Genomic DNA, 13569 nt, shown 5'->3' on the forward strand with positions numbered 1-13569 from the left:
TTTGTCCATTATAATTTACATTTGAGAGAAAGACCTATAAAAAAAATATCATTAATCTAATTTCTTTGGACTATATATACTTGCAAACACTATTGGATGAATGGATCATGGACGAAGGAGTTCTAGATGATGTGGTTAATTTTTTTTATATTTCCTTATTTTATCTAAATTTTATAATTGTTGTTTTAAATTCATTTTTAACTTTTTATGTTTTATTTTTTCTTAATTAAGTTTTATTTTCTTATTTGTGAGGACTTTTTGAAGGAATTAGAGGAAGAAATCAACATTGATGAAGTTGAGGATAATGTTTGTGGTAAAGAAGCACTAGCAAGTGCTCCTACTCCTATAATCAAGCCATCTTTTGAGCATATTGACTCTTCCAATTCAAATTCACCAATGGAAGATAACTAGCAATATGAAGTTTGACCTTGTTTTTTTAATACTAATCACTTGAAATTTAACGTTTAAGTTTTAAACATGAGAATTGTGTGATTGTGATTTGTGATGAAACTTAAAATCCAAAGTGCAAACTCTTAAGACTTAAGTTTACATTAAGGTTTATATTTTCTAATGCTTGGATGGAGGAATTGAACTATTGGAGTTTATTCTCTAATCTTTAATTGTTTAAGATTTTAATTATGTTCATTGATGAATGCTTCAATGAATTCTAATGTATGATTATGTGATTGACCATGAAGTTGATAATCTAGTAGCATTTAGAAGTAAAAAATTAAAATTGCTGTGATTTGTTAAATTTGTAGCTTGAAACTTGAAAATAAAAGTGTGTAGTTGAAAAGTGAAATATACGATGAAGTGTAGACTGTGGACAATGGTTTGTAGATTATGGACCTTTAGACTTTAATTGTTGGTACTTGGCATCTTGTAGTCATTTATAGGTACACACTATAAATTTAGTTGTTTAATACTAAAATTTATGAGTCAATTTTAATTTATTGAAGATCTTGAAGTTCAATGCTTGGTTTTGTTTTAATTCATTGATATTGTTAAACTCCTTACATGAACTATGTTATTATAATATATACTTTATAGTTGGAGACACTAGTTTAGTTGTTCGATACTTTAAATTTTTATTAGTAAATGTTTAGATTTAGCTTAATTATAACTTAGCATGATGTTATTTGATTTATTTAGTGTTTTTGGAAGAATCATGTCATTTTTTAGCTTTCTATAATATCAAAAGTTAACATGACCCAGCCGAGTCACCGAGTTGACCCAGCCAAGTCACAAGTCACTAATGGATGAGTCGATTCTCGAGTCACGGAGTTTTTGAACCATATGAGGGGACAAGATGCTATGGTATCTAAGAGTAGATTTGCCTATGTGCATCAAATTTGTGACAAGTTGCAGTGGATTTATTTGGCTTTTGAAGCAACAATAATTAATTTTGGTAGTTCCTATGTGGTTTTCCATTTAGATCCCAATTAGTATATGCCAAAGAGTACTCTCTTTGCTGTTGTTTTCGGTTATTGTTCATCAACGTTCATCTTTCTAATTTGATCCATTTGAGCAAAACTTATTCATGATGCCACATATAAAGGGATTTGAGGCATCAAAGGGGAACATAAAGATTTTAGCTCTTCATCATTAAGAGAGTTATTAATGTCTTTGACAATTATGGATATTTTGTAGAATACATGACTAGGTCTACCTTATCTTCTCCACCATTCAACTCTCTTGATGTCTCAAATTGGGCCTAAGGAAGTAATTATGCAGCTATTGACAGAAAGCAAGCACAAAAGTACATATTCTCTTATTGCAAACACAATAAAGATCAACATCTTCATGTTCAATGGACACCCTATGAGGTCTTACCAAACTGCTTGAAAAAAATGGGCATTTGATTTTGAACTGGGCACCAGTTTTCAAAGGCTGCTATCTTAAAAGCTTAGAGGAAACTCAAAAAACAATTTAGTAGAACCGAAGCACAAAAGTGTAAACTTATTTCTCCGAATGCTTCAATCCAACGTGAGTTCTAGATTATGAATTTAACAAACAATTTCAATCCAAATGGAAGTTTTGAGACAAATTTCTCCAAATGCTTCTATCCAAGAATTTGAGAAATAATTTTCAAATCAATGGGAAGGTTTTGTCAAATGTAGCGATCATGTGAGGGTAAGACTTGTGCTTGTTGCCCATCCAATGAAATGTAAGGCACAAACATCAAACTCTTTGGCATGTCCCTTCGCCCTTACTATGCCAAATCTCAATCGCTTCCTCTTCTCAGCTCCAACGAAAAACAAAACAAGAACAAAAAAGAGAACACACCATCTCGGAAGAATCAAATCAAAAACTCAAAAAGAGGAAAAATGGAGAAGAGATGAAACATTTGCACATGGTGGGCTCCACAATGGTGAAAGGAAAAGGTATCACAAAATCGTTTCTCGATGGGGGTGGATGGGAAACAATGTTGTGCATTTTGGGTTTACATTTCATAGAGAGAGAGAGAGAGAGAGAGAGAGAGAGAGAGAGCCTTCTCCCTTCCCCTCTTGGTTCACGTTTCAGAGAGAGAGAAGAACTCACCGTGTTCGTCAATCTACCATATCGATAATCTACTGCCGTTACTCAGTTGCGTCGTTGTCGTTGGGAAACAAGGGATGGATAAAGGGAGAGAACTCAGAGAAGAACAAGAAACCTAAATCGGGTTTCTTGTTCCCCATTTTAAGCTTTTTGAATTTTTAAGCTTTACTTTAAGTTTTAAGTGTTTAACTTTTAAAAACTTTTAGTCTTTAAAGTTTAAACTAAAAAACATGTGTTGAATTGTTTTTAACTTTTTCATTGTTTGACTCGACCGAGTCATGAGTGACTAGTGACTCGGTCGAGTCAAGCGAGTTATTGGAAAAACTCATCCAATTTTGTTTTGTAAAAAATCATCAAAACTTGTCCAGTTTTTTAATGACTCGTGACTCGGCCGAGTCAATCGAGTCTCAAACAAGTCAGGGTGAGTCCTCGCTTATAATGAGTTCAACATGGTTTTTGACCCAGTGGATGGGCGATTCAGGCCCAGTCAACCAAGTGAACAAGTTTTCAAATCATGCTCTTAATAGAGCTCTTATATTTTTATAGAAGAGGTCTTGCAAATCTCAATCCTAGTAAACTACTTATTTTTTATAAACTCTTAAAAAATAAAACGTTTCTTAATTATCTTAATCTAATAAAATTTGAATATCGGATTCAATATCTATTATAAAATAATTCAAATACTAAAAATAATTGAAACTATCAAAATCCATAAAATATCAACCTGGGTCTTCTACTCCCGCCCCTGCATCACAAATCCTGTCAGTCTGTTACCCCTCCAATTAGGGATGGCAGTGGACCGGGGAAAGGGGGGGCCCACCCCGCCTCGCCCCGTTTGGACTGGGGATGAAGGGTATGAAACATGGATGGAGGCGGGGACGAAGGTTAAAATCCATCCCCGTCCGGGGATGGAGGCAGGGATGGACGTGCCCTTTTCCCCGCCACGATCCCCACCCCACCCTGTCCCTGCCACTTTTCCATGCCTCATCCCCGCCCCGCCTCAACCCCGTTTGAACCGGGCATGGAGGACATGAAACGGGGATGAAGGCAGGGGTGGAGGTTAAAATCCATTCCTGCCAGGGATGGAGGTTCTAATCTTGAGGCGGGGCGGGGGTGGAGACCTTGTCCCCCGCCCCGCCCGACTGCCATCCCTACCTCCAATACCATATATCGAATATGGATAGGTCATTTTATGTCCCATCGGGTGGACCCAGAACCGGACAGTGAGAGACGGATCTCGTGACTCTCCTTGACCTAGACAGGGAAACGGTCCAAACGCGGTTTACGTCTCCGATCCGTACGGGAATGGACTGAATATGCTGCCCGATTCCGAAATTTTTGACTGTTTCACCCGCCACGTCATCATCCACGTTTCTGCCGGACCCCACCGAGCTTAATCCGTACTCTCCCCTTTTCTATTTAAATCCCTCTCCTCTCCATCCCCACCATCCATCTGAAACTGCAAACCCTAATACCTTCCAACACATCCATGGCTTCTTCTCTTTCCCTTAACAATTTCCCCTCTTCTTCTTCTCCTCATGAGTTTTTCTCGTCCGTTAATCTTCTCCAATCGAAGGCGGCGAGGGGGCCATTCGTCGTGGCGATGGCGAAGCCCGGTGCCGGCGAGGGCGAGGGGACTGCGGACATCATTAGCGGCGCGTTGATGGATTCCGACGCGAAGCGGCCCTGGTGGGCGCCGATCTTCGCGATCGCGGCCGATCCGAAGGATCCGACGCCTAAGGCAGAGGAGGAGGATGTGGCGGAGCCGCGGTGGGCGAGGGCGGCGAAAAGATCGGGGCTCACGGCGGAGAAGGCGAGGCTGCTGAGGAAAGAGCTCAGGGAGGCGGAGAGTTGGCACGACGCCATGTACCACTCCGCCATCGCCTCCAGGTTGGCCTGCCCCGATCATCTATGAACCCCGATCCCCGTGGTGCGCTAGGGTTCGGGTTATAAATTTCCTCTTCTTTCTTTCCCTCTTTTTTGTTGTTGTTGTTGTTGTAAATATGGTTCGGTCGATCGACATATGTGTTTGATATGGCGAACCAGAAAAATATTCTCTCTTTCTTTCTTTTTTTCCTGTGAGAAGGATTTGGTGTGTTATGTGCTTTTCCTGTGAACTAGCGAAGGCTCGTATTGATGTAGCCCTGCAGTGAAAAATATGTTTCCATTTTTTAAGTGGAGGTTTCGGGATTTTTTTTTTGCTGTGATTTTACTTTGAAATTTGAATCTACGTGGAGTTTGGGTCGGAGCGGTTTCTCTCGCGAAAGGGAGTATTTGAAAAATAATAATAACTTTGGTGGATGTATTAATTAGGACTACAAGCTGTGGCCATATAAAATTTACCCAATTCAAAGTGAATGAGAGCTGAAATGTTCCATAGTTTCGAGATTATTCACTGGTAGATGGCAGGATTGGATCCTATTTTTAGGTTCAGGAAGCATGATTCATGGGTGAAATCGCAATTAGGTTGAATTTTTTCACCAACTATCTATTATGTGTACAAACCTTTGTTTTTCTCGTGAAAATCACAGAAAATTTTCAGAAAACATTAAAATTTATATATAAGGTTATAAACCAAAAAGAAAATATAAAAAAATATTAAGAAGTGTTTAATGTTTTCAAGATAAGCCATATATTGAAAAAAAATCTATTTTTTGAATTATGCATCTCTGAAATCATCGCGATAGAAATACGATTACAAGAGGTAATCACCAAGTTTAGGGGCCCAAAGGGGTGGGAAACAAGTGGCTCGGCACGGCTCGGCTGGGCTCGTAAAGAGCTCGGTCCAACTCGCAAAATAAGCTCAGCAAAGCTGAATATAAACAACAACATCAGATATGTCCGATGCGCTCAACTCTTTTATCCTCATAAGATTATAAAAATATATATTTTATAATTCTATTCCTTTCAATTCTAAAACAATGTATTTTTTCTATAAACAATCAAGATCGACTTTGGTTGTTTAACTTGGGTTGATTATGAGTTCAATTTCGGCTTGTCACTCAACAAGAATGAGCCAAGCTCGGTTCGTTCAGCTCGTTTACCAGCTCCCAAGCCAACAAGCGGAGCTGCTCGTGGCTCAGCTCATGTTCGGCTCTTAAAGAGCTTGGTCAAACCTGCAAAATAAGCTCATCAAGCTGAATGTAACAACAGATATCTCGACTGAGCTCAATCTTATAACCGATGTTGTCACGTATCGGCCTGTATCGGCCGATATGTATTGTATCAGCAGATAATCGATACGGTCTATCCTTGAATAGGATATTTTTTAATAAAAATAAAAAATACTTAAAAATATTTTTTATTATTGATTAACTTTAACACCTGTCACATTTTTGATTGATACTTAATATTTTTTAATTAGTTGTGGCCTATTCAAAACGGTTCACTTGAGTACTGGTATCAGCACGATTCGAATGCGTTGGACAATCGATACAGGGCCGATACCGATACTGACAACATTGCTTATAACCTGATAAGATTATAAAAAATATATTTTATATATATTTTATAATTCTATTCCTTGCAGTTCAAGAACAATGTATTTTTCTATAAACAAGCAAGCTCGAACTTGGGCTTTGGCTTGTTTAACTTGGGTTGATTATGAGCTCAAGCTCGGCTTGTCACTCAACAAGAATGAGCCAGCTCCATCTCCCCAGCTAATGGTTTTAGCAAATAAAATAATACCATGTACGTTAATAGTGTGGGTCACCCACATGGGACAAGGTGAAACCATATATGGGTGGAACTCTGGTAAGGGTGACTTACCGGACCCACAAGCCACCATACCATATCCACAAATCTCATTCTCTGGATATTCTTGGCAAGGAATGTTTCAGAGACATTTTTAAAAAATGTGAGATTTTCTTAGAAAAAATTGGAGAAAATCTCGGCAAGATTGCCCACTCCTAGATGTGGTAACGAGGAAGGACCAACAGGATCCAGTGTCATAGGGTGTCAATGAATCAGGTCTGACCTTAACCCGGCCTTTACCAAACCTTATAAGGTCAGGGTTTGGTTATAAAGAAGAAGGTCCGATTAAAAACCAGGTCAGATCCAAAGGATTTGATTAGTATATGAAACATGATATAGTTTGTGAAATTTCATCGGATGTCCAACCCGAGTTCTAATTAAGACCGTGATTTTTCAATATTGAAAAGACAAAAAAAAATATTTTATCAGGTATGAACTTGGTCTGGTCTTTATAGAACCTGAACCTGGGTATGGTTTTTTTTATGATGGACCTGATTGAACTCAGGTCCAAACCTGCTACCCGCACATCAAAGTCGAAACCAGGTTCGGTGGAACCAGGTTCAAACTCATCTGGATCCAAACCATATCCAACCTGTTGACACCCCTACTGGTGTACGTTTGGGCGGAAAACTTTTGGCGCATGCTTGTGCGCACACAAACTCACCCACACACATGGGATGCATCAATCTTTATATAATATTATATTGAAGATATGAATGCTAAGATAAGATCCGAATGTATGTTTGGGTCGTAGTTATTTTGGTTTTGGATCCAGATCAAGACTGGTCTGTTTGCATTTTTTACATGTAAAATATTTGTTTTTGACCTTTTCTTTCAGTTCCACAGTCCACTATTACTATTTATGAAGCTGGTGTGGATTCAACTCTACTATATTGGACTTGGTTCAGATCCAGATTCAAAGTCAGACATGTTGCCCCATATTCATAGCAGGATTTGGACCCATCATAATCCAGCCCACTGGGCCTTCTGGCCATTTGCACTCCACATAAGAATGTAATCAGTCCGGATTTGGATCAGATTGGGCCAATACCATATGTAACTAATTGGATGTTGGCTAAACAGATTTGAATTAGGGTTTGGATTCAGATGGTAAAAAACTCATACCAGATGGAGTCACCCGTCTTCGGCTGAGCAAAAGCTTATTGCTTGCCTTCATTAATGCCATAGGTTTGACACTTGTGAGAATGGAACCCTGACCACCCGTCTAGTGGCCAAGACCGCTCCACTGCACCAAACCCCATGGGGCGGGGATGGTTATATTAATGCAAGGAAAAAGGGTAGAATACGGGTCTGTGATATATTATGCACTAATTATATGATTATGGGCCTTGGGAACACAAATCAACATCTAAATCCAAATTCAACCAAGTAAATTTAATATTTTTGTACAATAGTACGTAATGTTCAAAGATATAATTGGCTTGGATATGGATCGTCCTAGCCAGGTATGGAAGTGGATATCTTGATGTGGATGTAGACTGAATCCTAAGTGTAGGTTCAAATCAAATGAGCGTGATCCCCTGCGCAAGCCGAACCCTATAGGGTTCAAATCTTGAAATCACCCAAGTCGAAGGAATACATTGTTTTAAAGTTACAAAAATAAGATTTTGCCGCAGTCTATTTTTTGCCAATCAAATAGTCCAATTATATGTCTATATTAATATATTATATGATATAAAACATATCTAAAATATATTTTTTACTACTTGACGAGCTTATATGAGTTGAGCCGAGCCGAGTACGTATTTAGTAACAAAAAATGACTCTATTGTACAACAAAAATGACATGTTTTTCCAAAAGCCCTATAATTTGCTCAAATTCATCGATGTCCAAAATCGCAAATAGCGAACTGTAAAAAAACTTTTTAACCTTAGCATGTGTGAAACTCATGAAGTTAGTGTGATATATCACTTTGCTCGTTGGGTATCGCAAAAGATGTCTGCACTTTTTTTTTTTTTGCGAACATCACAAAGTTTGCATAATTATATTTGTGAACATCCTGTTAAACTCAAATATCGAAACTTTGCAAATACTCAGACTAAGTTTGCATATATATCCTCCTAAATATGTGAAACTCCTCCCAAATATGAGATTTTTCTCACAAGTATGTGAAGTTTCTCTCAAATATATGGAGATTCTTCCAAATATGCAAATTTTCTCTCAAGATATTTGTAAATACATAGCGAACTGCACAAATTTTTGGCATGTAAATTTTGTTTAAACTGCATTAATTGTGACACTTCAATATTTAAAATGATGCTTTGATATTAAAAGTGCAACAATTCACATTTTAGGTTTTGTTTTTGCCTTTAAAAAACAACAATAAAGAAGATTTTAGAACAATAAGGAGAAGATGTCATGGTTGAGCTGGTGAGTGACGTTGATGGTCCTCAATAGAAAAAGGTCTTGGTAATGGAGAGTGCACATTTATTTCGCCTCAATCATTTGTTCAATAGAATTGAGGGTCTATAGACAAAAAAAAGTAAACGGACTGACATTAAGATGTCAAAGATTGAACTTAAAATGTGATATTAAGCTATATTTGATTGAAAACAAGCCTTTGAAGGAACAAGTGTGTGTTCTAGGGTCGGATTGCAGAGAATGCGGTTTCGCCTCAATCATTTGCTCAAGATAAAAGAAGGTTTACAAACAAAAAATAATAAACATTAAGAAGCTAAAGATCAAATCTTTTAATGTTAAGCTATATACTGTGAATGCTTGTAACATTTTTTTTTTTAATGAATAGAATAAATATATGTATGAGTAAGTTCATTTTTTAATGACTTGAATACATATATAAGTATGAGCATGTTTATTTTTTAATGAATATATGTATATGATCTTCCTATAAAATATATTTGCATCTCTACACAATTAAATATATGAGCTTTTTATAAAATATATGATTTTATTGTGTTATTTGCAAAGTTATGATCAAAGGAGGTTCTAATAAGTTATATTTGTGTGCTTCGTGAAGGCCACAAAAAGTAATGTGTGAATATACATCTAAGTGAGAGTTGAAAGGAAAAAGAATGAAAGTTTTCACGGTCTCTAATGACTTTGGTATAAAATATGTAATTTTACTAAGGTATTTATAAAGTTACGATCATAAAGAGATTCACAAAAATTATTTTTGCACATTTCGTGAAGAGTACAGAATATAAGTGTGAATATACATTTAAGTGTTGATTAAATAAAAGAGAAAGGAGGTTTGCACCATTTTTCATGACTTTAGTATAAAATATACAATTTTACTAAGGTATTTGCGATTAACAGGAAAAATCGCAAATACCATATATTATTTGCATGCTTTTTAAGGACCACAAAAAAATATGTATGAATATACATTTAAGTGAGGTTTTGCCTTAGTAGATGGGCGAAATGATATATCGCTTGAACTTCACGACGTTCGCTTGTACGAAAGAGTAAAAGAGTCCTAAAAAGTTGCCTATTAATTTATGGTTTTGAACAATGGGTGAATTTTAAAAAAATTTAAGATATTTGAAGAAACACATTATTTTGGTCATATAGTAGTCATTTTTCGTTTAGTAATAGTGAATTGATGGAAAAAATGACAATCCCGATAAGGAAAATTCATGTTTAGCTTGCAAGCCTATTTTCTAGTCGAAAGAGCTCTTTACCAGCAACATGCACATTCACACTTCCTTCAAAACTGTAACTTTTTGTTTTATATATAACTAGGGACCCTTCCAGTTCTTTCAAAATTGTAATTTTTTGTTTTTATAATGAGAAACCTTTACCGAAGCATCGAAAACCTAGGGTGGGCCCACAACCACCCTGCCTTACGTGGCCCCTCTTTGAAAGCTAACTGTATCACATTAATGAAATACTATGGATCAATCAACTGACATAGTGACATGTAAGGTAAGGCAACGACTAGGGGTGGAGAAATTTAAAAGAAAAGGAAATACAAATGTTTGTACATGGAGGATTTTCCAATACACTCACCCTCCATAATCCTCATTCTTCTGCATTTCTCTTAGTGAGAAGTAGAACAAGCTAATCACCCTCATCTCTCTTGAGATCTGCTGGAGGCAAGAAGCATTCCATAGACAAACCCCAAATGTTAAAATCAATCTCTTCAATGGTCCATGTCTCCTCCATCCTTGTTTTGTGACTAGTGGACGTCTCCCCGTACCTAAACAAAGAGACTACTGTCCTACCACTATGTGCAATGTTGATCCCATCAATGAATCTGTAGTCTTGTATTAAGGACTCCATGCTGGTCTCCCAGAAGACACTCTCATCCCCTTTGCCCTTCATCCTGAGCAAATGAGAGTCTTCAAATTGGAGGAGGAGGCCTGTCCTCTGGCTGAAGTAACCCCATATTGTATGGTGGATTATCTCAAAGCTAGAGCTGCTTCTTGCCTTCAATGTTTGGGCCCCTGTCTCTAGCTTTAGAATGAAGCAGTCTTCATTGTTGATCACCTTCTCTCCTATGCACACAGCATTGTCGAATAAGGTGGCTGTTGTTCTTGGATCAAGACCCTACAAAAGGAGTGATAGAGCAATGAGTTCCCATAAACTGTTTAAATCAAAGTAATAATGATATTTCTCATCAATGGATTGCCCTTCACTGGTTAAAAGTACTGAACATCCACACTGTAGATTAAGGATGTAAACGGTTCGGATTCAGGTGGGATGTGGCCGATAACAGGTCCTGCTAATCAGATGTTGGCTAGAGGAATTTGTATTTGGTATCAGATCCGGATGGTGAAAAACTCATACCAAATCTAATTTTTTTACATGTAATTGGGTTCGAATATCCATTGGGTTTGGTTTCCACATCCTTTTATAACAAGATATGGTTTTGACTTACCAAAACTGACTAAATGAAGTCAGATCGGTCAGATATCGAATGAAATCCGATCCAATGGCATTCAACCTGTAGATGCTTTATTTGTGATGTTTTTTTTTTTTCATAACAAGGAAACTACCTCAGGTGCAGAGCCTTTTATACTTACGGTTGCTGTACCAGTGGTGTAAACCTGTGGCGCACCCCTCGCCTTTTGCCTAAACCAGGGGGTGCATGATGCCCGTGGGAATAGAATCTTGACTGCCCGCCTAGAGGGCAAGGCTCCGTGCCATAGCGCCAAGCTATATATGTGATTTGACAACAAGATTAAAGAACAAATTCATACCTGTAATAAACGGCGAAGAGGTCTAGGAGGTCCTCTCAAAGCATGTGACTGGTGCCATGGTGTCTGCCTCCAAGCTACCTTCCCATCGCTTCCTGCACTCATTTTGTAACCAAAAAGCAACAGCTCCAAGTACCAGAGGTCGGGGTTCTTGGTCCACAGCACAAATGCTCCTAACTCAGCATTTCGTGGTTTAACCAATTGATCACCGGAATGGAATTCTGAAGCTCTCATCCTTACCTTCCCAATTGCATACATGCTTGACACAGAGTTCATTGCCTGCAAACCACCAGTTGCAGCAAGGTACTGTTGAACAATGTATTTGGCTGTTGAAGACTCCTGCACATAATCAACAAAATCACAAAAACAGACATTCAGGAAAAATTTTTTGTTTATATTTACACTGAGAAATTGTCCCCGGGACCTAGTTGCCCTGGCTCTGCCTGCCGTACTTACGATCACTGTGCTAGCAGCATAACCTCCAGGGAGTTAACACATTCAAGAATTGAATATCTACATCCATCTTTGTATTCTTTGCGTGCAGTGTGCGTATGATCTAAGCATAATAAATCCATTATAACGCATTACAGTTAAAATGTTCATAGAAAAAAGAAAAACAAAAAGAAGAGCTAGTTGCCGAGAAAAAGTAAAAGAACTATCCAAAATAAGCAGGTTCTAAACTGTTGGATCTTAAATTTGGATGGCCTTGATCTTCATCTATTATGGGAATACACTAGTAATCTTGAGTGCAATTTTTCATGTGTGATGGTTCAAATGAGAAATTCCTTGTCCCGTCTGCATGGAAAAAGCTTTCTGAAGATCTCATTTGTTAGGATCTAGAAAGGTTTTGGATTTTCTTCCAAAAATGCACAAGGGAGATTTTTGTATAAGAAATGAAAATTAGTGGCAAAGCTAATCTTCACGAATCGAAAACAGAGTATATCGTGTTTTTCTCACGATATTGATATTAAGCAACAACAAAAATTCTGATGCTTTGTTATACTCTTTATTTTTTATTCATGTGTATATATTTTCTGTATTTTATTTACTGTTATTTTTTCCAAGATTTTATTGAGAGAAACCAAAAAATTTTATTTTTGTGAGGTTGCCCTAGAACGATATTTGTGGTGATGTGTTCAATAAGAGATAGATCGGTGACCACCGTGTGGATCGCTCATGTGGCCAGCGGGGAGATGAAGGCACTCGATCAAACCCCACTGGAGTACGGGTGTGTCTATGGCATTCAGAGGTGGGCCAGGTAAGGCAAGGTGGTCGTGGGGCTCCACCCTGGGTTTTTCTTCCTTTAGCGACGGTCCCTCGTCATAAAAAAAAACAAAACTTAATAGATAGCTCAGTCCAATAAAAAACAGTTGAACAAACAACATGTTCATCAATAGCCCTTAATCAAAGGCCCCATATTGTGTTGAGACAAAGAACGATCTCATGCTAAGCTTTCTGCATTGGATTCCGCTATATGAACGCGTTGCAACACTATCGTTTGAGAAGGTTGGCCGTTTATCAACACGGCATCAAAGTTAAACAAAGCTTGCCTAGGTTGATCATTAATTTTTTCTAACTATAATTTCACAAACAATTCCGATTCCCATTTTCGAACCAGAGGCCAAAGGCCAAAGTAGGAGAAGCATTGATCATACACCACAATCATAGGCATAAGCATGAATATGCAATCATGTGCACAAAAAAAAGAAAAAGGATAAAATCCTTACGATGGGATGATCCATGATAGACCCATTAGGAGGCTGCTCGTTTTGAACAGGTAGAGAGATCAATGGAGCACCAACAACGTTGAGAAGAAGTTGGAGCTCGGAGTTACCAACAGCAGCACCACCACCTTGTGGCCTATCAGCCGAAGCATGCGAGCATTTCAGCCATGTCTTCACGTTCTGCCATGAACGCGACCTAGGCGAGCCACAGCCACCCATTTGCGTGAACACCTCCTCCGGAACGGGCACTTCAAGAACCGTGTCGAGCACATCTTCCCTGTCAAAGTTCGGGCACAGTTTCCTCATGGAGACCAGCGCACCACCAACAACAACACCGAAACCACCAGTTTCTTCCTTTGGCCTTGGCCTCCGG

The 13569-nt window shown here is 38.1% G+C and overlaps 1 protein-coding gene across 1 annotated transcript; it reads right to left on the reverse strand.

Annotated features, from left to right (window-relative positions):
• Positions 1 to 10333: 10333 nt before the first annotated feature.
• Positions 10334 to 13502, reverse strand: LOC149840084 (uncharacterized). Its single transcript, XM_090004991.1, has 3 exons — positions 13200 to 13502; positions 11476 to 11811; positions 10334 to 10822 (listed from the first exon to the last, which is right to left on the reverse strand). The coding sequence occupies exons 1-3, from the start codon at positions 13500 to 13502 to the stop codon at positions 10334 to 10336; spliced, it is 1128 nt and encodes a 375-aa protein (XP_089861117.1).
• Between the last annotated feature and the right edge of the window lie 67 nt (positions 13503 to 13569).

This window comes from Nuphar pumila, chromosome 4, assembly GCF_984573655.1.
Source record: "Nuphar pumila chromosome 4, dmNupPumi1.hap1.1, whole genome shotgun sequence".
Lineage (NCBI taxonomy): Eukaryota > Viridiplantae > Streptophyta > Magnoliopsida > Nymphaeales > Nymphaeaceae > Nuphar > Nuphar pumila.

Coding starts and splice junctions, on each gene's coding strand:
- LOC149840084 (XM_090004991.1), bottom strand. CDS start 13,502: ATGAGGAAACTGTGCCCGAACTTTGACAGGGAAGATGTGCTCGACACG. Junction 11,812..13,199: donor CTATCATGGATCATCCCATC/GTAAGGATTTTA, acceptor GATTATGTGCAG/GAGTCTTCAACAGCCAAATA. Junction 10,823..11,475: donor CTCTTCGCCGTTTATTACAG/GTATGAATTTGT, acceptor CTCCTTTTGTAG/GGTCTTGATCCAAGAACAAC.